We start from the raw sequence: 25,436 nt of genomic DNA, 5'->3' as shown, positions 1-25,436 counted from the left end.
CACATATATTTCTGCTAACCAAAATAATGGGTTGTAACAAGACAAAAAAAAAAAGATTTCTACCTACTCACTGAAAGGCATAAATGTGTATTCTGAGACAGTCTGAGTTTTATTTTTCTTTCCATAAGCACAGAAAGAAGAGGCTGCTAAGAATCATTAAACCAAAAGTGGACAACATTAAAAAATCTTATTTTAAATAAACACTCCTCCTAATGTGATCAGCACCATATTACATTACAGACAATAGTGGCAGTTAATCTGTTTAATTATTTTACTGAAAACATTACCTTGCCAGAGCTTGTCAACGATGCGTGAAGCCAGGTAACAAACATTAGGCGCAATGTATTGGGGACTGCCCCCAGGCACCACAGGCAGTGCAGCCTGTTCGCCAATCAGCACATCAGCTGCTAGAAGATGCTCCATCAGTGTGCCCAGAACTTCTGTCTGGAAACGGGTTTGCTGTGCCATGCTCGCTGTATCAGGGGATGCATCCAATACCAGATCAATGGCAGGTGGACCTTTCCCCGACACAGGAAGTGACAGAGAGTCCACCACGATCACACGCAGGAAGTCCATCACGAACTTGCGCGCGGGATGGCTGCTCAGACCTGCGTCCTTGGAGGGGGAGCGCACGAGCACAGCAGTCTCCGAGCCTGGATATGTCTGCCACCAACACAACTTGTTACACTCAATTCGAATTAATAAAACTCGGAAATGCAAGGACAGAGGGGCAATGATGAAGAGCAGAAAGGAAGGTGAAGTGCAGTCACTGACCTTGATCTCGTCACCGGGAGTCGAAGCACCACTGCCTGCTTCACTTCCCGGTTGCCGTGGAAACAGTGTGCCTGCCAGAGCTCCCAGCACATCGCCCCCCATGAACACTGGCATGAAGTCAGCCATGTTGTGGTACAGGAAGAACAGGAACTGGATAATAGTGACAGGATAGTCTCGGAGCCATTCTGGCAGACTATCAGGACTCTTTCCCTCCTGGTTCAACATGGCACGCACCATGGCTAACAACGCCATCACTGCCTGAAACATTAACATAGTTCTTGGATTCGAAAATACTGAATAATACACGTAAACGTACAATTTCACAAAACGTATGCATATGATCGCATGAAAATTCTCACACAATAAAAGAAACACACGCCAAGAAAATTGGTGTATGGATTGCAGTATCATGGTTGCAAATCAATGAAACGATTATTTTCACAGTCACAGTTGATTCCGAAGTATTCTGCACACATATTGTTTCCGTTCATGGTGGAATCTAATGAAACAAGAGAGTAGGCCTACTATGCTGAATTTCAGATAATAAAAATATTCAGGTAAACAAAAGGGTGAAGTTTTGCCACCTCCCACACCATTGTACCACGTAACGGATATACTCCTATTGGCTAGTGATGATAGTGACGATATATGCTCTAGAAATTAATTCGCAGTTTCTTATGATATGTTCATCATGACTGATGATTTAGACAGAAGTGGAGTAAGTTAAAATCATGAACCGAGATTCGTGGTACATTTAGAATGCAGATATGGGTTACCACAATCCATAGTTTAAACTAGGCGGGATTTCGTTAGCCTGTAATGTTGCATTTCATGGAGCTAGAACTTGCGTCACAACCTAACATAACCTGTATCATTTCGCATGTAATGCCGAAACTTGTCTCGCTCTTTTGTAATCATACAAAGTTATATCTTCTGTACGTGAATGTAAACATTATTAATATTATACTGAACACAAACACAAATGAACAGAAACAATGCTACTGTATTAGAGAGATCGGAATGTTTTGCTGTAGCATGGTAGCACAGTACCTGGACATATATTGTGATGGTAGACCCTGCACAGGTAACATCATTAAGATGACTATGTAAGTAATACAATTTTATTTTCATAATATTATCAAATGTTTATTTACCTCCACATCATTTTTATGTGGAAAAATCGGATAAATCATCAACAGTATTATAAAATGCATTATAGAATTCAATGCCTGTCTTCATACTAACAGAAACAAATTTCCATATTAACAGACTACCAAACGCACGTGGAGGGTTATCATGTTACATATAACAGCGGCATAATACATTTTGCATCAAATGCTTGTTTACCTGAATATTTTTTATCTGGACTTCAGTATAATGCCTTTCCTCAACAGGGAATAGTCTAACATGTGCAAAGGAGTGAATCTTTGTGGGAGACATTTTTATAATCTCCTGTGATATTGGTAAGTGAAAATTAAAACACTTATTTTGTTTCCCACTAATTTGCATTGAGAACAACTATACCAATCACTTGGAGTAAAGTGCAGGATTGATTTAGATAGTAAATGTTCTTAATTTTATACGATTTCCTTCGATTTTCTAAGCCTCTAACACATAAGTTAGAACAGCATCCATCTCTATTTGGAAAACTACCGGTACTGCTTGTAACACAAACATTCAGTCACTCAACTGTTAACTGTGAAGTGTATAGAAGCTGCTTACCTCTGGGCACAGGGAGACTCTACCCGCCACACTGGTCACGGACTGACTTGCTGGAACACCAAACATGAAGTTCCACACACTGTCCAGATCCAGTTTAGAGGAATCGGCTGGAAGTAGTTTAACAGGTTGCCCCATCATGAGTGCCATCAGCAAGAAGTACACTTCAGGAACATCAATGTGCTGCGGCAGGAGCCAATTAAGTCTCTGGAAGCCAGGCAAGTACAGGGCCTCAGACTTGATCTCTCGCACACCACCAGGGGTCTTAGGAGTCGAAGTTCCCAGTTGATAACCTGTAACAGAAACAGTAACAAGTAAATATGCGAATTATCAGATTAACACACAAAAAATAAATAAATACATAAATCACTATCCCTGTTATACACTTCTGTTAACATCATACCCACTACAAGTTGAGGATGGAGGCGTGAGTGTATTTCTCAGATCTGACCTTAATTAAAAAAATAATTGATCTTCCACATTTTTACAAAGACAGGGATTTAGAAATTTATGCTGTTGAATTAGAAAATGAAACATATAATTTCATTATAATATGTCTGTATAGAGCACCATCTGGAGACTACGAAAATTTTATTCATTTATTGGAAAAGACACTAGAATACTTACAGTAACTGAAACGTGAATGCATTATTTGCGGAGACATCAATGTCGATTATCTAACAGAAAGCAAGAGGAAGATCAACTAAATTCATTGTTAGCATTTTTCAATTTAATTTACACAGTAAACTTTCCGACCATAATTACATGGCTTTCAGTATATTTTTTCATTAATAATCTTCCTCGTATGTAATCGTGAAAACTTTGTAACTAATTCAACAGTTCATAGCATAAATACACGTCAAAAAAATGACTTTCATATTCCATCGGCAAGTCTATCGTGCTATCAAAAAGGAGTGCGTTATATGGCAGTAAATATTTTTAATAGCCTCCCTATTGATATAAAAAATGAAACTCAAAACATAAGATTATTTAGGGCCAAATTAAAGAAGTACCTAATTTCTCACGCCTTCTATTCTATAGGTGAATTCATAACATTCAATAACACTTCATGAAATTGATACTAAAACTTTGTGTTGTACTAGTAGACTATATTGTAAACTTCTTCTGTATATATTTCATCTAGACTGTGACTATAAATTAAGACTTTATAATAGTATTAAGTTTTTTGACTTGATCCATATGAAGCAATGTATGAATACCATGGAATGTTAATAAATACAATACAATACTACACTATCTATGTGACCAGAACAAGAATTCCAATGTTTCTTGCTTACTACGTAAATAACAACAACAGGAGAAATGAGAAGTCAGAAGCTTCAAGGCTGGAAATTCAAAGTGTGGTGTCAACATTGTAAACATATGAAGTCTAAACCTGTGTCATGGTAGACATGATATTCTTACTGGCTCCAACTTTGGTGATGACGTTAAATTTGCACATCTTAAATGCACGGTTCTGATAAGGAAGAGAAAAATGAATTGGCTGGGTCACTGGCTGAGAATAAACTGCCTACTGAAGCATGCATTGGAAGAAATGGTGAACGAGAAAAGAGTTTGGGGCAGAAGAAGATATCAGATAATAGACGACATTAAGATATATAGATCACATGCGGAGACAAAGTGGATGACAGGAAATAGGAAAGATTGGAGAAAGCTGGATTTGCAGTAAAAGACTGCCCTTGGACAGAACACTATGAATGGATGAAAATGCAGGGTTAAGTTACATTGAACACTGTCTTGTTATCTAAGACACGTAAAGTAATTACCCAGAACAACAGCCATCTTATTCTGAAGAACGAGTTCAGTGTCTCGCAGCCATCCTCCATTGCTGGAGCCCTCCCGAAACTTCTGCAACAGAGGCGGGCAGGAACATAGCACCACCAGGATCCTCAGCCCCCACACAACGGTAGTGGGGTGAAGGTGTCCTTGTAAGAAGAGTAGGACCCAATCCAGGCCCAGCACCTGCGTCACTTCGTCACAGAACCTGATGGAAGAAACAGCGATATAATTAAAATGATTTGCAAACCTCACATATAAGTTCAGCTTGCAGACAAAGAACAGTATTATCCAGAAACTGCATACTTACATGTTTGACAATATAACATACTCAAGCAATGATAGCAATCTGGACCTGCGTCATTATCTCAGTCTGGTATAGACACTCAGCAATGTAACTAACACAGTCAAACAATAGTAGCACCCACAGCTTGTAACATCTACACTCAACAATGAACTGTCATACTGACCCGAATCTAGTACAATGTTTTTGCGTAAAAACAGCCATGTGGAAACTGTTCTCATATTATAATCGCAGCCTAAAGTCTACTTTAAAGGAAACCTGTACTGTTACCAAACGTAATTCTAAATCATCTGTCTATTACATTTTTATAAAGGAACTAAAATCAACTTAAAAACAAATTTCAAGTCCACATATGAATCAATAAAACGAGTCATAAAAAGAATAAGTAACAGCGAACATGCAAAACATCAAAATTCAAAATGGAAAGAATCATTCAAAGATCCAAAACTAATTCCTGATCTACCTCGAAAATCTGCCATGGCCATGTTTAGATTGATTACTGGTAATGATTGCCTCAGTAAACACCTCTATCATATTGGAGTACTGAATTCACCTAAATGCTTACTGTACACCAGAGAAGAGGACATGGATTTATTGGGTTATTTTACGACACTGTATAAACATCTAGGTTATTTAGCATCTGAATGAAATGAAGGTGATAATGCCGATGAAATGAGTCTGGGGTCCAGCACCGAAAGTTACCCAGCATTTGCTCCTATTGGGTTGAGGGAAAACCCCGGAAAAAACCTCAACCAGGTAACTTTCCCTGACCGGGATTCGAACCCGGGCCACCTGGTTTCGCGGCCAGATGCGCTGACCGTTACTCCACAGGTGTGAACCGAGGACATGGAGATGGAGCACCTGGCATCAAAATATTGGGAAGCAAGAAGGATGATGACTTCATTGTTAAATCCAGAGCATTAGATACACACACACACACACGCACACACACATTTTTATACATAGTCGTAAACATAATATGTCAAAAAATCGACTTAATATATTAAAAAGTAAAGAAGTGTGAACTTCTCAACAGGATGGTTGCTCCAACTGTCCCCCCTCCCGTGGACACCCCTGATTCGAAAATGTACTCAGTAACAAATACTGCAATGGTCAGGAAACAGGAAATGCACTGCCATGGTATGTCCTTATGAGACACAATGAATAATATCGAAATCATTTGTTACAGTTTGCTACGAGCATGGCACACACCCTTGGTTGGCATGGTTCCTGGCTGTGAACAGCAGGGAATGCAACAGTTGTAGGCACCGATTCCTGAGCACAATATTGCTGCCAGAGTCACTCTCCCGCTCTCCTTTCTCTTCTCCCTCAGTCTGTTCACTCTGCATGATGCTGGAACTAGGAGCAGTTTCCAACAGAGCCAAGTTCTTCTCACTGGAGTTCGGAAATGTGGCTGCAATGAACTGTCCAAATCTGAAACAGATCATAGTGTTCCAAAATTTCTTTATCAAACATTCAGTCTTTAAATTGTGTACTTGTGCAATTTTTGAGAATTATCAGCCAAATTTATTTTTTAAATAATACGAAATTATGAAAATCCTATTAAAAAAGATCAGTTCACAGGCTCTGAAGATTTGTTCCGATATCTTAGGTACACAGGGTGCCATCAGAAACAACTAGATGATGCAAAATTTGAAAATTTACACATAAATTGACAAATAAATATTTGGCACTTACGTGAAAGCAAGCTACAAAAGAAAGTATGCTCTATCAACATTTTAACATAACTTTACACAGGAAATCTTCAATATCTTCACTAAGCTTCCGACAAATATCAGCATCGAGTCCATTTACTCAGCATGTTCTGTGGAATTCGTGGAATTTCACCTCGAATACTATCCTTCAAATCCTGGATAATGTGATTTCTTCTTTGTCTCCCTCTACAGTATATATTAATTAGACTTCAACAATCTGTTACAGTCTTTAGTCAATCTATACCTCTTCTTAATCTTTCTACATATTTTCTTCATCTTGTACAGTCAGTTTGAGTATTCATTCATTCATTCATTCATTCATTCATTCATTCATTCATTCATTCATTCATTCATTCATTCATTCATTCATTATGTGTTCTGCCCAAAGCCAAACCCAGCATTCTCCAGTCTTTCCTATTTTCTGCCTTCCTCTTTGTCTCCTTATAAGATCCATATCTCTTAATGTCGTCTTTCATCTGATATCTTCTTCTGCCCCAAACTATTCTACCATTCAACATTCCTTTCGGTGCATCTTTCAGTAGGCAGTTTCTTCTCAGTCAGTGACCTAACCAATTCCTTTTCGTCTTCCTGATCAGTTTCAGCATCATTCTTTCTTCATCCACTCTTTCCAACACAGCTTCACTTCTTATTCTGTCTGTCCACTTCACACGTTCCATTCTTCTCCATAACCACATTTCAAATGCTTCTATTTGCTTGTCTTCACTTCGTTGTAATGCCCTTTTCCAGAGGTCCGCAGAAGATGTTCCTTTTTTTATTAAAAGCTTCCTTTGCCATTGCTATCCTCCTTTTGACTTCCTGGCAGCAGCTCACATTACTGCTTATAGTATACCCCAAGTATCTGAAGCTGTCCACTTGCTCTACTGCCTCATTTAGAATTCGCAAGTATACCTTCTTTATTTTTCTTCCTATGACCATATGAAAAAAAAAAAATTAAACTTGACATTTCAAGAGGGTCCATTCTTCAAATTTGTTTCTTTTAATGTCTATAAACTTTAAACTCAGTTTTTGTAATACATCTTCATTTCTTCAAAGGCCCAACAGCATATACAATGATACAAGAATAGAAAGTGTGAAGAATTGAATCATAAAATTAATTACACTAACAACTTGTGTGCTACACTTACATTAACAGATCCGAGGCTCGGGGCTGTCCCCCCAGCAGCACACCTAGAAGTGACATTAGCACCTGTCTAGTGGGGCCACTGTTCACGTCTGCCAGAATCAACAGAAGCCTCTGCACCAGACCGAGTTCACGCACAATCCGCAGGTTGGTACGCTTCTCACTCGACTCAGCCACCAGCTCATACAGATGTTCAAACAGTGAACGCTGCAGTTCTCCAGGAGCCTCATGCCACACCTGCATGCATATAAAGTATCTGCACTTGGCTGCCATGTTGGAAAACCACAAGAAATAAAATATTAAACTACAGAACTTAGAATAATACTTTCATTATTAGACATATGGTACATTCTGTAAACACGAAAAATCTTCAATGCGAACTGTTCTCATTTTACCAGTTTTCAACACCATTTCTTTATACTTCACCCCATAACCTAAAAAAAATGCATTTTTGAATCACGAAATAATGTGAATTTGTATAATAATGTGAAAAAAATATAATTCAAGTTTTAAAACGAATTCAAGGAATACTAGTTTCTTTCGCGAAATCTTAACAATAACGTATTTTCATGTAATATTTTCATAATTACAGTTTTTTTTTTCGATGACACATTTCGAGTCACAATTTTGTCAACAAATGAACAGAACTGTATATTAAAATCTACAGTATATGAATTGAAAAATTGAAAATTGATGCTGAAAATACTGCATACACCACTCTTATTGTGTTGTAATATCTTAAGCCAAAATTATATAACTTGCATAGAAATAAATTAAAATAACATCGCCAAATTGGCAATAACACCAAAATCTTTTCATTTTAAAACGAATTTCCCTTAAAAATAAAACCACTTTTGCAGGACTCGACTTATATCATGTAGATTGATATCTGTTCTAGAAAATAAGAAAGACTGAGAAATTAAAAAAATATATTATATAAGTAATTTAAATATGTCGAAAAATGTATGATCTTTTTTTTATTGGGTTATTTTACGACGCTGTATCAACTTCTAGGTTATTTAGCGTCTGAATGATATGAAGGTGATAATGCCGGTGAAATGAGTCTGGGGTCCAGCACCGAAAGTTACCCAGCACTTGCTCGTATTGGGTTGAGGGAAAACCCCGGAAAAAACCTCAACCAAGTAACTTGTCCCAACCGGGATTCGAACCCGGGCCACCTGGTTTCACAGCCAGACGCGCTGACCGTTACTCCACAGGTGTGGACTGTATGATCTTTCTAATAAGCCACTTTTGCCTTCTCAATTTGTAGGGGGTCTCACGATACAGCAGAGTATTGCACACCTAAATAAAAGTTCTCCCCAAACTGAAATTGATGGCATCATTACTGCCAGATCATGTACTCCACTGAAATACTGAAAGCAAGTACAAAATATTTTATTACTAAAACATTTTTACGGAAAGCAGACCTCACTCATATGTTAAAATACAATCCCTGGAAGAGCTCTGCTCTACACTCCACTCCTCTCCCAAACCCAATTCCTGCTTTCTCTGTTAAGTCACAATCAATCACACAAGCTGTGGACGAGTGTCCTTTGCACACTTACCTCTATGTCACAAAGTAAGTTTTGAAAGAGTTTCATCTACCATGCTCACAAAGTAAGTTTTGAAAGAGTTTCATCTCCCATGCTCACCTCTATGTCACAAAGCAAGTCTTGGAATGCCGTGGTATTTGGGATGGAAGAACTTTCTCTGCCACTGTCCACTGTTCCAACGAGACTGAATGTGAGATGCAGTATGTGGCTGTTGAGTAAAGGACGTTTCCTCCTTAAAAGCATTGCAAGTGTCTGGTATCCTCTCCGCCTGTCCATCTCCAATTGCACTGTACGATTCGTCCGCACAACACACACAAGAGCCTTCACTGCTGCATACAAACTCTCAACATCCTGTGCCATTGCAATAAGACCTGCAACATTGAAAAATGAAAGAAAAATTCTGAATTATTGTAGACTATGTGAGAAATGTGTTTATAGTTTTTAATTAGTTATTTTATGACACTTTATCAACTGCTATGGTTAACTAGCGTCTGAGTGACATGAAGGTGATAATTCCAGCGAAATGAGCCCAGGGACCAACGCTGAAAGTTATCCAGAATTTGCTCTTAATGGGTTGAGGGGAAAACCTCAAACAGGTAACTCGTCCCAACCAGGATTTGAACCAAGGACGGCTCGTTTCAAAGGCAGACATGCTAATCATTACTCCACAGCAGTGGACGACTTTATAGTTATACATATATTTATAAATTAGTTTTGAACAAAGAAAAATATATATAGCCTACAGTACATCTTGATTAGGCACAACTATTAATACTATATCACTTCGGAATATAAATTATATAATATGCTTTCACGTGTTAGTTAAATAGGTTACCTTATTGACTAGTTTCAGCCTGCGGGCTATCTGTTCCTTGGGTTATTCACATGAATATTTATTATTATTTTTGCATTGATTTCCTTTAAATTAGCGCGAAGACCACCCAGTTCTGAAGATACCTCACAGACTGAAACTAGTCAACAAGGTAACCTAGTTAATTAACACGTGAAAGCATATTATATACTTTATATTCCGAAAGAAATGAAACTATCTAAAAAGTTTACAACGATTTGATGCTGGATTTACTTTAATCTTCAAATGAAAAGAAAACCTCACATTGTGAACATACAACCATCGGCCTATTACAGTTCTTACTAAAACGCGAAAATAAATCCAACTTTGGAAACATTGCACTGCTAGAAATAATTCATGTAAAGTCCTTCCTAACATTAAACTGATAAATTTTCTTCATGTACCACCATGTTGGGTTCTCTCACATAAAAAATAAAATGAATCAGGTGAAGGGAGGTACTATGTAAGTGCGTATATTTGAAAAAATGACTCCAAAGCAGCTATTCTATCAATAGTCTCTAAACACACATCTTCATCTCAAACAGAAATAACTAAAATGCTCTCTCAATTAATATCACTCAATAAAAGAATTGTATTCCAATGGATACCATCTCATTGTGGAATCCTGGGAAACGAGAATGCGGATGCTTTAGCAAAGGAGGGTAGCACTGCTACTTACAGACCTGTTATTAAGTCTACGTATTACTCTGTGAAAAGATTTATTGAATCTACATACTTAGACTTCAACAAACAAAATTTGATAACACAATCTCAAGGGAAAAAATGAAACTCTCTGCATCATAATCCACAGTTAATTCCCGATTTACCACGAAAATAGTCTGTAGCTGCATTTAGATTGGCAACAGGCCATGACTGTTTGGCCAAACACCTGCATAGAATTGGAATATATCAGTCCCCTAACTGCCCATTGTGCAACTCAAACCAAGCAATGGATTCGGAACAGCTCAAAATCTGTGCTTCATTGGCTGACCATGATAATATCTTTGAAAAATATTGGAGTGCAAGAGGTCAAATGACTTTACTGCCAAACGCCTGGCATTAGAAAACAACACCAACATATTTGAAAAAAAATATATATATATGTACTATACACGTGAGTACATTTGAAAGAAAGATTCTTAGGCAAATCTTTGGACCAGTTAGAGGAAACGGAACATGGAGAAGAAGATATAATTTCGAACTGTACAGATTATATAATGAGCCGGACATTATTAAATTCATAAAAATAAGAAGATTGAACTGGGCCAGGCATGTTGTGAGAATGCAAGATGATAGGGTTGCGAAGAGAGTTTTTAAATTTATTCCGATGGAAAGAAGGAAGGTTGGGAGACCGAGATTGAGATGGGAAGACTGTGTGATGGATGACATCAAGACTTTGGGTGTTAGAAATTGGAGAAGTTTGGCATTGGATAGGGAGGAATGGCGAAAACTTCTGAAGAAGGCCTCGGCCCATGAAGGACTGTCGTGCCATTGATGATGATGATGATGATGATGATGATGATGATGATGATGATGATGCTACACGTGAAGTTGCTGCTGCTAATGTGTTACCTTTACTTTTGTTGGTACTGGTGGATGTATTCTAGAAATGACTCAATTTTGAATTCATTTAAAATATCTATATTCCTTTTCGGATCCCACTTCCTAGATCTTGCTGTTCTGCACATGAATCGCATTCCAGAAGCTGTTATTCTGCTCCCATCATTTTTCCTTAACGTCCATGCTTCACTGGCATAGCTTGTACCATGCTAAGGTGTTGTGCAGGCGTATTCAATTTTCTAGTATCTCTGCTATTTATTGCAGTGCAATGAGCAAATGGCATCATCAATTGCTCAACATTACATATCAACCAACTTATGAAACTACGAAACGTATGACTTTACTGTGACTTACCCAGCAGCACAGAGCAACCTCCAACGTTCTCGATCATCTTGGCAACAGGTCTCGGTGAAAACACTCGCACTCCCAGGTAACCAATGACAACACCTCCAAGGGAGCGTGCAGGGCCACCCAGGTGCCCTGCAGAGTTGTGCAGAATGCGTATTGGGGTGGCGTTCTCATGTGATGACATCCCCAGCTGCTTGGCAATGGCCTTATTGTCAGCACGGCTGTATACCTTGCGAATCTTGGCCAGTGTCAGCTGTGACACCGCCTTTGCATTCAGACCAAATATCACCTTCTCCTCCGAAACAAGAGATGGAAGAGGCTCTGTACCTGAACATACAATGCAATTTTTAATAAAGAAAACTGCCAAAATAAAAGTGCAATGAACGGAACACAATGATAAACTGAGTTGTAGTAGTGGCAGTGAAACTAATAGCTCAAGTTCATCACCACTGCAAGGATCAATGAAGGGTGGGCAAAGCAGTGAAAAAGAGTGTAAAAGGGCCGTAGTTTTTAATCTTCGCGAGTTAAGCAATTTCCCAGGTTATTATATGAAAAATCAGACGATGTTATTCGCCAGATTTTTTTTTTAACAGCAATAAACTTTCCTCAGACATTTGTGCATAGTGCTGCCTCCTCCCACTCCCCTAACATTTCAAAGAAGTGTCTGCTTATGACCAGTGCAAAGCTTTTCCCCACACAAACAACAAATCAATAACACACATGTCCATTTTGGGTCGTATGAATGCGTAACAGTATTTCAGACATACAGTAGCGTGCAAATTAATCCGAACACGACATATTTTTACATTTTCTGTCATTGTTGGCCTCACAGCTGCTCATACCGCTTTAGTAGTACGTGTAATTCCATTGTTGAAGGTCTGTCATTATTTTTTTTATAATATGTGACATTTTGCCTGTTGTTTTGTACTTAAAAGCATTTCAGTTGTGTTGAAGACTTAATACTGCAATCCTGTGTACATTCTGTCATCTTCACAAATGGATACAACTCCACGAAAACGGTCTAAAATTATAACATTAGCATAGCATTCTTCTATGACACAGAGGCAAATTGCTGCAGAATGTCACATCGGTTTGGCTACTGTTAATTCGATCATAAAACGATACAGGGAGACTAGATCCATCACACCCCAGAAAAAAGGAAACTGTGGCCAGAAAAGGAAGACTTCACCTGAAGATGATCGTTTAATTGTCAGGAAAAGTAAATTAAATCCTAGACTAACTGCTGTCGACTTAACCCACGAGTTAATGGCTACCACTGGGGCGAATATTCACGTCACAACAGTGCGGCATAGGCTTTTGGAAGCTGAACGAAGGGCTCGTAAGCCTATTAAGAAGCAACTGCTAACCCCTGTTATGTGCAAAAAACGCTTAATGTGGGCAAAATTACATCAACACTGGACAGTGAATGACTGGAAGAATGTACTTTTTTCCGATGAGTCTCATTTCGAGGTCCACGGCCACCATGTTTCTTACGTACGGAAAGGATCCAAAAAGGTAACAGCAGCTCATCTCCAACAAGCACCCAAATACCCCCCTAAAGTAATGTTTTGGGGTTGTTTTACACATGAAGGGCCTGGAGCATTAATACCTATCAAGGGAATGATGAATTCTGACAAATATATTCACTTATTGGAAACCAGAATCGTACCCCAGCTGCAAAAATCATTTCCGGATGGCAGAGGTGTGTTCCAACAAGAATTGGCACCATGCCATACGTCTCGAGAAACTACAGAATTCTTCAACAAGAAGAATATTCAGGTACTCCCCTGGCCAGGCAACTCACCCGACATCAACCCCATTGAGAACTTGTGGTCAATTTGCAAAAGAAGAATGCAAAAAATGGATTGTTCTACAAAAGAGAAGATGATTTCTGCCCTCATTGGTGTATGGTTTCGCGATGAAGAAATGAAGAATATTTGTGGGAAATTAGTGGAATCCATGCCAAATCGTCTCAGAGCTGTTATTAGGAACAAGGGAGGCCACATAGTTTACTGAGGTATGTCTTAGATCCTTTTTTTATCCTGTTTGAGTGTTTTTGCATAAGTAATTACGTTGTTCGGATTAATTTTCACGCTACTGTATTATTAAACAAAAATTGAGAATTACGAACATTCCTAATTTTTTCTGCTACCACTCACTCACCATTTAACTCTGGAGCCTGTAGGCTTCCCATGTATTGGGGACCCAACTGGTACAACGTCGCCACAACTTGAGGATTCAACACCTCCTCCACCAGATGGCAGGGTCCTTGCTTCCAAGCAAGGCGAGAATAACGACGCCAAGCAGGGGGTGTTCCAATAAACCCGTACACTGACGAGGCAACAGTAAGGTTGGCTGCTCCACCACCAGGGTTTTGTGAGATGTAATGTAGCTACAATACAAACACCACAAAGTCAAGCTTCTGCTAGACATAGCGTAACTACAAGACAACACAACACAAGACAAGACAAACTTCTACAAGACGCAGAGTGACTACAGCACAACACAAAGTCAATTCAAGCTCTTGCCTGACGTAGTGTCACTACAATAAAACGCAAAGTTAAGTTTCTACTACAATGTACAAAGTATAAATCAATACAAAGTCAAGCTTCCACTACACGTAGTGCAAATACAACACAAATCAAATCTTTGCTAAAGGTAGTTTAACCATAGTCTAGTACATACAGTCACGAAGCTTGAGGTAATGGGAGTACCCGTACTAGAAACAGTAGACTGTGCAGGCACTATTTCGCATTGTCTGTAATGAGGCGATAGTAGCGATCCTAGTGGTTAGCAAGTATCTATGGATGCATATTCTCTATATATTGAGCTTCGTGACTATATATTAGACTGTGGTTTAACTATGACACAACACAAACAAAATCACGCCTCTAGAAGACGAAGTCAAGTTTCTGAACGATACAGTACAACTACAACATAAGCATTTGCGAGATTTAACACAAAGGCTACAAACACAAGCTTCTACAATATGTAATATAAATACAACATAAAATAAAACGAAAGACAAGCTTCTGTGAGAATAATGCAAGTAAAAAACAAAACCAAGTTTCTATAAGATACTGTGCAACTGAAAAATAAAATCAACATAAGAGACTGTGCAACTGCAAAATAAAATCAATATAAAATACTGTGCAACTGCAAAATAAAATCAATCTCTGTGGGATGTAATGTAGTGAAACAATAATACACGAAATCAAATTTTGTGAGACGTATTGCAACTACAATGCAAAGTCAAGCTTCTGCGAGATGTAATGTAACTACAACACAACACACAACAAGGCACTCTATTAATTGATTTGCCTACCTTCTGTGTATGGACATGCTTTCCATCCACGTAGAGAGAGAAAGACGAGTTCTTGAGAACTGCTCTGTTGAGAACCAGCACCAGGTGGTGCCACTGACCTTCCTGCAGGAGATCAGGACACCAAACTCGTGCAACAGAGTCTCCAATTGGTTCTGGCTCCCACTCTCCAGTATCTGTACACAAGTAAAATGATAAACAAAAAAACACATCAAAATTTTACACCGAACACTCAAGAATGTTTCCTCAAATTTCTGCTTTCTTTTCACAAATAATTTCTCAGTATTAATTTTGGAAAAACGTGTTTTCTCCGAAGAAGCATGCTGTTAACACGTTGACTGCCTTGTGAGAAGGGGTGTGTCTCACACCAGTTTTGTATTTGCAGGCCTTGTGAGACATCGACTGTCTCACAGGAAAATTATTACTTCGAGCTGTGTGAAACAGCAGCGGTTGCACAGAGCCATATGAGTTACATGTAGATGTCAAGGCATTGGCCTGAGGGAACTGACGCTGTTCTTGGCCTTCAGCTTCCACGACCTGAAAAGGTGCTAGGGTCATGCAAATTGTGTTGAATTTTCACAAGAATTTATTGGAAGAAATTACTAATAATAAAGAATACAATGACAAAACACATATAACAAATAAAAAATTAGTGATTTATATAATGCACTAATGTACACGACCTGAAAAGGAGTTAGTATCATGTAAAATGTGTCAGATTTTCTTCGCAATTTATTGGAAGAAATTACGAGATCAAAACATACAAAAAATAAAAAAGTGGTGATTTACATAGTACGAGGGGGATCCAGGAAATAACGACCGTTCGCGCATACCCGCCGCTCAGCTGACTCCCCTTCCTTGTTTGAAGGTCAACTGGCTTCCTTAACATGTGTTCTCATAATGTTGTGAGTACTGGTTGCAACAAGTCACCATTGTGCATTTTGTGTTACTTCAAAATGAACGACGTGATTAATAATCCCGCCGACTGTGAGGTGAGGAGTGTCATTTGATTTTTGAATGCCCGACATTTGAAACCTGCAGAAATTTACCGACAATTGAAAGAAGTGTATGTAATGAATGAAAGAAATGTGAGAAAATGGTGCGAAATGTTCAACAATGGGCGAACAAATGTCCACGATGAAACTCGACCCAGACGCCCATCACTCATCACAGAAGACCTGAAGACTAAAGTGAACGACAGAATCTTGCAAGACAGGCGCACATCACTCGACGAATTGCATATTGCCTTTCCTGACATTTCTCATTCTTTGCTTGGTGAAATTGTGTCGCAACATCTTGGCTACCACAAAATCTGTGCACGATGGGTTCCACGGCAACTGAGTGACCAACACAAAACTCACAGAATGGCCTCAGCATTGACATTCTTGATGCGATATCACACAGATGGAGACGCCTTTCTTGATCAAATTGTGACTGGTGATGAGACCTGGGTGTCTCACAACACCCCAGAGACCAAGCGCCAATCACGTCAGTGGCATCATCCCTCATCACCCAAGAAACCGAGAAAATTCAAACAGACTCTCTCAACACAAAAAGTCATGGCTACTGTCTTTTGGGATCGCAACGGTGTTCTTTTGCTGGATTTCATGCCAAAAGGCACTACGATCAATGCAAATCGTTATTGTGAGACTTTACAAAAACTATGGCGAGCCATCCAAAACAAGAGGCGAGGAATACTTTCGAGAGGAGTTGTGCTTCTTCACAACAACGCCCGCCCGCACACTGCTGCTTCAACTCGAGAATTGCTGGATCAATTCGGTTGGGAAATCTTTGATCATCTGCCCTATAGTCCAGACCTTGCTCCTAGCGATTTTCACCTTTTCACTAAGCTGAAAGACTTTCTGGGTGGTACGCGTTTTGGAAGTGATGAAGAGTTGAAGAAGACAGTGAACACCTGGCTTAATGAACTGGCGGCAGAGGAGTATAACACGGGAATTCTAAAGCTAGTGAACAGATACGACAAATGTTTAAATGTATGTGGTGATTATGTAGAGAAGTAAAGGAAGCTTCAGTTATGTGAACAGACTTTGTTTTTTCAAATAAATATATTTTTTTTTAATTATTACAACAAAACAGTCGTTATTTCCTGGATCCCCCTCGTACATTGATTTACTTCGAAAATGCAAGGAATGCAATAATGATTGTCACAGGAAATACACAAATATTTTACATTAGATCCTTTTCTCTGTGCTTCTTTTCTACCAGAAACATTAGTTATCTTTTTATAGCACTCCTCACAGTGTTTTCTTCTATCAGTTTCTTGCAAGACATGGTTTTCTGGAATGTTTACATTTGGAATCTGCTCATCATTCTCAGCATTATTCATTCCAAGCAGCTCTTCACACAGAATTTCTTTGAATCTAGTAATACTCATTTTATTTTTCGTGACTGTAGAAAATATGATATGGACGTTCATAATTGTTGTACCGAAAATCATTTCAATTGCCAGCTTACGGTACCACCTGATACCACGTCTCAACGACGTACTGTAGGCCTTCAATTGATCTGATATGTCAATAAATGCTTTAGAATTATTATAGTCAATTATGGCCTTGGGCTTTGTAATTTCTTTTCCATGTTTTTGCACAGTTACTGTTTCATCTAGCAGCATTACTGTCCTCAATTGGTAGACCCTGGTTCTAATGTGCTGTTCTGGAAATAGAATAAAACCACAGATAGACTAAAAACTTGACACTTTGTATTATATAGGGCTATACTATATAATTATATGAAAACTATAAATATATACATACATTTATACAATAACTGTATATATGGTATGCACCACAAATACTAACAAACTATTCAATACATACCTTTGGGTTGTACCCTTGTACTTCTTTCTTACAAGTTGGCAGTCACTTTCTGACACAGACGAGCTATGTAATGATGGAACATAATTATCAGATGATCCAACACTGAAACTCGACAATCCGTCGTCTGATAAATACTGATCAAATAACTTTTGTATATATGCTTGCTCCTCTTCATATGACATACGAGTATTTCGATAATGGACAATTGTCACCCATCTCAAAATACAAGTAGGACACGCTAAATAAACCTAATGAGAGTCCACGGCACCAACAGTGTATAGAAATAATTGCCAGCTGGAATAAAAGTTTGGCAGGATTAGATAAAGGCATGAGAAACGTTAGTCTCACACGACTTGAAACATAAAAAACTTGTTATAAAGGCTGCATGAGACTTACTTGTCTCATGAAAAAATATCAACATTCCTATGAATGAAATGTTATATTCCGATAATTTGTAATACAGAAGTTCCCATAAATGCATTTTGTGGACAAGGAAAAGAAAATAAATTAGTGGCCAAATGAAAATGGCTTACACATAAACTTTACGGCAGTCAACGTGTTCGCAAAACATCTCACAGAAATGTATGCCACCAGTGGAATCTTTAATTATGCATATGTACCAAGAAATAAGTTATCTAAAAGATATATCACTTCAAGTCTAATTATTTAAACTTAGAAAGCATGTTGGAAATATTCAGATTGTCAATGAATATAGATATACACAATATAATATTTGTTACTCAGTCAAATGACAAATCAATGTAAAATGATGACATATTATATGGTCATTAAGTTTTATATACATGAGCTACAAATTGCAAACGTTTTCGCCCATTCAGGCATCTTCAGGCACAATTATACAATAACTCAATATCAAACTATGTAGCTATTACATTGGTGGTAGATAAACTGTTTAAGATTAATGGTGTACAAAACATCTCCATAATTAAAATGTAATATTACAAGTCATCAATTAAAATAATGTTAAAAACCACGTAGTGTTGTAATTAAACTTCATAATATTCTGTGGAACTCTTGTTCAGTAGAGTCCACATAATTCATCACTTATTGGACTCTACTGAACAAGAGTTCCACAGAATATTATGAAGTTTAATTACAACACTACGTGGTTTTTAACATTATTTTAATTGATGACTTGTAATATTACATTTTAATTATGGAGATGTTTTGTACACCATTAATCTTAAACAGTTTATCTACCACCAATGTAATAGCTACATAGTTTGATATTGAGAAATTGTATAATTGTGCCTGAAGATGCCTGAATGGGCGAAAACGTTTGCAATTTGTAGCTCAAGTATATAAAACTTAATGACCATATAATATAAGTCATTATTTTACATTGATTTGTCATTTGACTGAGTAACAAATATTATATTGTGTTTATCTAATTATTTAAAGTCAATGTTAAAATGCTTATGGTCAATAACAATTCATACGCTATAAACCTCAGATATTTATACTTCAATATAGAAAATAATATCTTCTTCATGTACAGGTTGTCTGAGAAATACACAGAGCATGGTAGGGGTAAAAAAGACAGTTCCGTTGTCACTACAGCTAAGGAACGAGATGGCATTAATGGAATCCAGTGTACACACTTAAAACTGTTCAGCTTATAGCTATTTGAAACTCACTGTGGGGCATAGCAGTCTCTTGTGTGGTCACAATTATAGCCTTGTCACGTGCCGATAACACTACAGCCAGGCACACCAGGTGGTCATCCCGTTCACCATGCAGATTCCTCACCAGTGTCAGCAGACGAACACAGTGAGGGTCTGTGCGTGGATCCGAGTATTTGTCCACACTTACCCATGTCGAGTAGCTAAGCCCTGTCTGTGGGGGAAACATCCTGTCTCCTGCAAACATTACATATGTATATATCAAAACTGTCCATACTGCAGTCCAATAGCTGTGAAGATTATTTTGAAACAATGAACACACTAAAATTTTCACGCTGACTATCTAACAAGTGGAAATCACAAACTGAAATATTTACTCGTATTTAAGTTCCACATTTTTTGTTAAATGTTCCAATAAAAACAAGGGGTGGGGCCTATACCGAGATAGTGTAAAGGTAAGCGTTCACTACATCATATCGCACGCATCGGACGAATTGCACGGATCGGAAAAAGACTATCTTTGCTGTAATTGTTATGTAACCGCGTTCACTACATTATATCGGACGGATTGCCTATTGGCAAATCCGTCCATGTTTCTCGGATGGGCAACTTTTCCGATGTGTGCGATCATGGCCTTCTTTAATAAATCAATTTTAATTGGTCAACTGTTACTATTATGTTGTGCCATGTTCAGTGTCGCGCCAAAATGGCAGACGGAAAACTTATTTCGTGTGTAGAAAATTGCGAAGAATTATATAATTTGAGGCATTCCCATTACAGTAATCAAGTCATTTCTTGCAAATATATTATGTAACCAATATTTCTTTCGTTTCTTTCTCTTCAATTAAGACGCATGAAGCAATTATTCGCTAACAGACGTAATTAATAGACCTAACCTCAACTCCTCTGCTTTCAGTAATGTCAATATCGTACGACGTCATGTTTTAAACAGCTGATAGGGGAATCCGATGAGGCGATGAGGTGAAGCCGTTACAGTGAACGCACTGCACTTAAAATATCCGTTGCGTGCGATTCGTACGAGCAGTGCGATACGATGTAGTGAACGCTTACCTTAAGGAGAAGGAACTGGAGACGCGGTACAATGCCTTACTCATGGAGTCAAAGAGGTCAGTCCACTACAATGATATAAGAGTCAAGCTGGAGGCTATTTCTTTCACTTAATTGGCCAGAGCTATGCAACAAAAGACCAACCAGCAAAATCACATTTTAGAGATAGTGAAGTATTTAGTGGGAACTAATTATAAATTCAATATCAATTTTGTTCAAATTCAACTGACTCGGAGCACGGAAGGAAATAATTTAAATACAAATGATCACTGTTATTATAATGTTACAGAGCTTCAACAGTGTTTTTTTTATCCCAAACCCCCTCCCCCTCACTGTGCCTGTGCATAATGTGGAAGACTCTCTTCACATGCATTAAATAGCCAAAAAATTACACCACAACGTACAATTTACATGGTATAAGAAGTTTGGCTTTCATTTAAAAGAACTTTGTATGAAGATGCTAACCTGAACCAATGCCACCAACAACATTCGTATCAACAGTTCCGATGTTGCCAACTGTTACAACACTTGGGCCTGTTGGACTCTGTGGGGCAACACTAGGAAGATAGAGGCAGCCAAATCCCTCAGCTGACATATCAAACTCAACAAATGGAGGCAAGGTGGTGCTGCCATGCGTTGCTCGGAAGTCTCTGGGTGTCGTCATTGACACCAATGTTTTCACACGAGTTAGAGGCACTGGTCCACCAGGCTTGCGGTGAGGTGGTCTTGTCTCCATGGAATCCATTGGTATACAGCACAGAGGATCGCCCAGACGAAGAAAATCTCTGCAAACATAACGATCAATTTTCAAATCTAAGTCGAAGAAAAACAACAACAACATTTAAGTATTACGCCTAAAAGATGAGGGAGGGGGAGAGGGAGGGGGGAAGAGAGAGGGAAGGGGGGTGTGTGTGCGTGTGTGTGTGTGTCTCTAATGCTCAACATTTCACAGTGAAGTCATTCTCCTTCTTGATTCCCAATATTTAGATGTAAGATCCATAAAATTTTCCAGCGATTCACAGATTTTTAGATATTCCATGTCCATAGCAGCTGCTAGAAAATGCTACGTTCTGATTGGTTCAGAAGGCTATCATACAGTATTCCATTTTTTCATAGGAAGGGTTGCCAACGCAAATAAAAACTGTCAAATGAAAGATTAGAACGGCCTGGTTATAACAGAGACTTTTTGAATGTGTTCCAGTAATAATGTTAAGAGTTTTTCACTAATTGTATCTTGAACAAAGACGATTCAAGTCAAAAAATTTAGAATTTGCAATATTCCATTACCAAACAGATACACATACCTGAGATCCCTGGGTTCCAGAGTCTGTGCAGCTAGTCTTTCTAACATGTACTGCAAGGGCGGATGCAGAGGATGGGTTTCATCTTCGAGTGCCATCTTCCCCACAGACAGAAGCTGTCCTGGCAACCCCGCCTCACACATCACTTGCTGGTTATGTTCTGATCGAACCAGAGACTTCAAAACTTCTGAAGCATACATCTGAAGAGTTAAAGACACCTGGAAAGAAGCGAAAATATCACTGTTTTCATATACTTTCTTCTATCTCAATTCCACAGAGTATTACAATTGATTCCTGTATTACACATCATTCATGTTTAGAATAGAGCAAGTTGGTATTGCAGTGGGTGAGTGAGTAGCAACCAGGTCTGTGAAATCGAAGTTATTGACTTGGAGTCAGAAACAGTTTTGAGCTGGGTCAGAATCGTGCAATATATATATATATATATATATATATATATATATATATATATATATATAGACTTTAAATTCTAATATCAATATAAGATTACAGGAAAATACTATTTTAACACTTCCACAACCATGTGAACTGCCATCAATCTCAAGCTTAGGAAGATTTAATAAGACACACACTGAGCTACTTGGTATGGGAATGACAATGGTCAAGCATCGACTATTAACCAGTTTACATATTATCAAGAAATGATATCTGTGAAATCTGTCCTCTATCCAACTGTAAATAAGTCGTTAGCATAGCTCTTACAGTTTTCGTGCAGTAAGCATTTCAAATTTTGCACTTTTTGGGACATTCGAAACTCCTGTACATAACCCCTTCACCCACTCAGAGAAGAGCATAGTTCTACGTCAATAACCCAACCAGGTAATCAGATCAAGCTGAATTTTAACCCATCTCCAAAGCTCAATCTCTGATCAGAAATCACCTTCTTACTTCTAAGCTATGTTGGTGGCTTCCAGATGTCTTAATTTTGGGATTATGAATTCCTTTTGTATTCAATCCAGAAAAGGAAAGTTTCCGCTTCTTATTTGAATACTTATTAATTATTTAATTTACACATTTTTTTTTAAATAACAGTACAAGAAAACAAAACTGTAAACAATAATATCGTCTGCAAAATTAAAAAGAAAATGAATTGTTGCAAAACGCGTAAAATTTGTTCTGATTCTGGTATCTTCGATGCACAGATGTTTTTGCTTGTTACATAGTGATTTATAAAGATGTAACAGAAGTGTTGAATATTTCAGTTAATGCTAATTATTGTAATATTTTCATGTCAACAATACACGTGTAACACTAAAGTCATAGTAAATTAATCTATAAAGGAGCTGAGTGTTTAAAGTATCAAGAAAGCACGCACATTATATTTTGCCGGTGCAAAGAATTGTCTTCCCCCCCTTCCCCCCTCACTCTGAACATAGCATATTACGATCAAGTATCATAACATGAAACATAAAGCATACTGACTAACAGTATTACCTGTGTTTCTTGAGAATGGTATATAGATGGCAGCAAATGCAACATGGCCACCACCACCCCAGGATGTACGATGATTGGATCTGGTGCAGGTGGCGTCAGGTTCAAAGAGTTCACTGCTGCACGCTTTCCTATTCCAGGTGAGTCCAGTAGCTTGTGACTCTGTTACAAAAGATAAAACACTTAATGTGAAGTAACAGTGGAGGGGTGGTAGTGGTGATCATAGAGAACGTCATGATTCATGATGATGATGATGATGATGATGATGATGATGATGATGATGATGATGATGATGATGATGATGATGATGATGATGATGATGATGATGAGGACGACGACGATGCTCGAATTTCAGAATGGTTTTTTCTCTGTAGCTATTTATACTATAAGAATGTAATAAATGTCAATAGATAGATGATCTCTCCAAGTTTCATTCAGCACCTTACAATTGCTCATTACATATGTGAACCTATGGTTACATAGCTTCATGGAAACATCCCGCTCTTCCGAAATTATACTCTAGAAACATTATTATATGCAGACGATCAGGTTCTTTTTGCTACAAATGAAGACGAGCTGCAATACTCAATAAATCACCTGAATATAATAGCACAAAATTTCAATATGAAAATTTCCCCAAACAAAACAAAAATTATGGCATTCCAAGGTAAACAGCCAGTTAGGAGTAAAATTTGCATTGGAACCCATATGTTAGAACAGGTAAACTCATTTAAATATTTAGGTTATAATTTGACATATTTACCTGTTGCTGATATATCTGAAAATATTCAACATTTTAATGGAGCCTTAAGAACCATCAACCAGATTTTCACAACCACGAAAACCCAAAAACATACCAGGTTAAAAGCATAAAAAGTTCTAGCAAGCCCTGTCCTCATGTATGGTAGTGAGGCCTGGACTGTCCGAAACTCAGATGCTCAACGCCTAACAACTGCGGAAATGAGATTTCTAAGGAGGACTGCCGGCTACAGCTTGCTTAACCACAAAAGGAATGAACTAATTGCAAAAGAATTGAAAATTACACCTATTTATGAACATCTCAGCCACTATAGACAAAAATGGCTTAACCATGTCCAGACTCCCAAGACAAATTCTCTGCTACATACCACATGGAAGATGATCTTTGGGACGCCCCCTGAAAATATGGATGGAGACCATAACAGGTCACTAGGCCTAATACCTGCAAGGACGATGATGATGATGAAGATGATGATGATGGTTGCATAGCACACATTAGGATGATAGTCCAATTCTTCCCATAATCTGCACTGCATGTCATCATCTATCGTCCACAGTATATAGGTTGTGATGTAAAGCCATAGCTCCTGCAACTTATTTGCCTAAGGTTTAATATAAACATTGTCCTTTATATTCCCCCACAGAAAAAAATCACAAGCAATAAGGTCAGGTAAGTATAGAATAAGTAGCTTCAATACTGTCGTTGTTCTTGTGAAAGTTTTCAATTGCAAAAGCAAGTCATGCAGCACTCCATCTTTCCATGATGACTAAATGACATTGTATTTGCAACAGAATGTGTGTGCAGTTTATCGCCCCTCAACTGTTCTGTGAGAGATATATGCTCCTTAAAACTATCCTTTCCTCTGCAGACTCTGTACAGAATAATTAATTTCAAGATGGAAATAACACACTTGCAACGCACTAACTGTACCTCAGACTGGTGTCGTCTGTGTGTGGGTGACTTGAAGGACACTATGGCCGTGAGGTTGGGCTTATCATACGCATCCAATGCCACATCATATAGCAGACGCAAAACTATGCAGGCATATGATAGCTCCACAGGAATGTGACCAGGAATGCTGCAACAAACAAAACAACACAATTTGATCAGACGACAATGGAGCATCATGTAATGAAGATGGCAGAAGAAACAGTAACTAACTATATGAATATCTTCAGAATACCTTGCGATAATTTAATTCTCAAAAAATACAAATAGGTTAAAAATGGTCAGAATTAACTTCTTGCAGAAGCACGGTAACACTATTATTCCCTACGTTACACTCCTGCCAA

At 38.2% G+C, this 25,436-nt stretch overlaps 1 protein-coding gene across 1 annotated transcript in view; it reads right to left on the bottom strand.

The window, feature by feature from the left end:
• bchs (WD repeat and FYVE domain containing 3 bchs) overlaps positions 1-25,436 on the bottom strand; it is a 137,415-nt gene that overhangs the window by 78,081 nt on the left and 33,898 nt on the right. Inside the window, exons 15-29 of the mRNA XM_069812959.1 lie at positions 25,075-25,222; positions 23,388-23,546; positions 21,936-22,150; positions 21,097-21,416; positions 19,579-19,800; positions 15,087-15,259; positions 13,925-14,153; positions 11,768-12,088; positions 9,103-9,374; positions 7,455-7,687; positions 5,807-6,028; positions 4,281-4,498; positions 2,497-2,786; positions 775-1,032; positions 288-663 (exon numbers count right to left, since the gene is read on the bottom strand). Coding sequence (XP_069669060.1) covers positions 288-663; positions 775-1,032; positions 2,497-2,786; positions 4,281-4,498; positions 5,807-6,028; positions 7,455-7,687; positions 9,103-9,374; positions 11,768-12,088; positions 13,925-14,153; positions 15,087-15,259; positions 19,579-19,800; positions 21,097-21,416; positions 21,936-22,150; positions 23,388-23,546; positions 25,075-25,222 — 3,656 coding nt within the window. The remainder of the gene's footprint in view (positions 1-287; positions 664-774; positions 1,033-2,496; positions 2,787-4,280; positions 4,499-5,806; positions 6,029-7,454; positions 7,688-9,102; positions 9,375-11,767; positions 12,089-13,924; positions 14,154-15,086; positions 15,260-19,578; positions 19,801-21,096; positions 21,417-21,935; positions 22,151-23,387; positions 23,547-25,074; positions 25,223-25,436) is intronic.

Source organism: Periplaneta americana, chromosome 16, assembly GCF_040183065.1.
Source record: "Periplaneta americana isolate PAMFEO1 chromosome 16, P.americana_PAMFEO1_priV1, whole genome shotgun sequence".
Taxonomy (NCBI): domain Eukaryota; kingdom Metazoa; phylum Arthropoda; class Insecta; order Blattodea; family Blattidae; genus Periplaneta; species Periplaneta americana.
The sequence above is the reverse complement of the archived record's forward strand: the minus strand, read 5'-3'. Positions and strand labels throughout refer to the sequence as shown.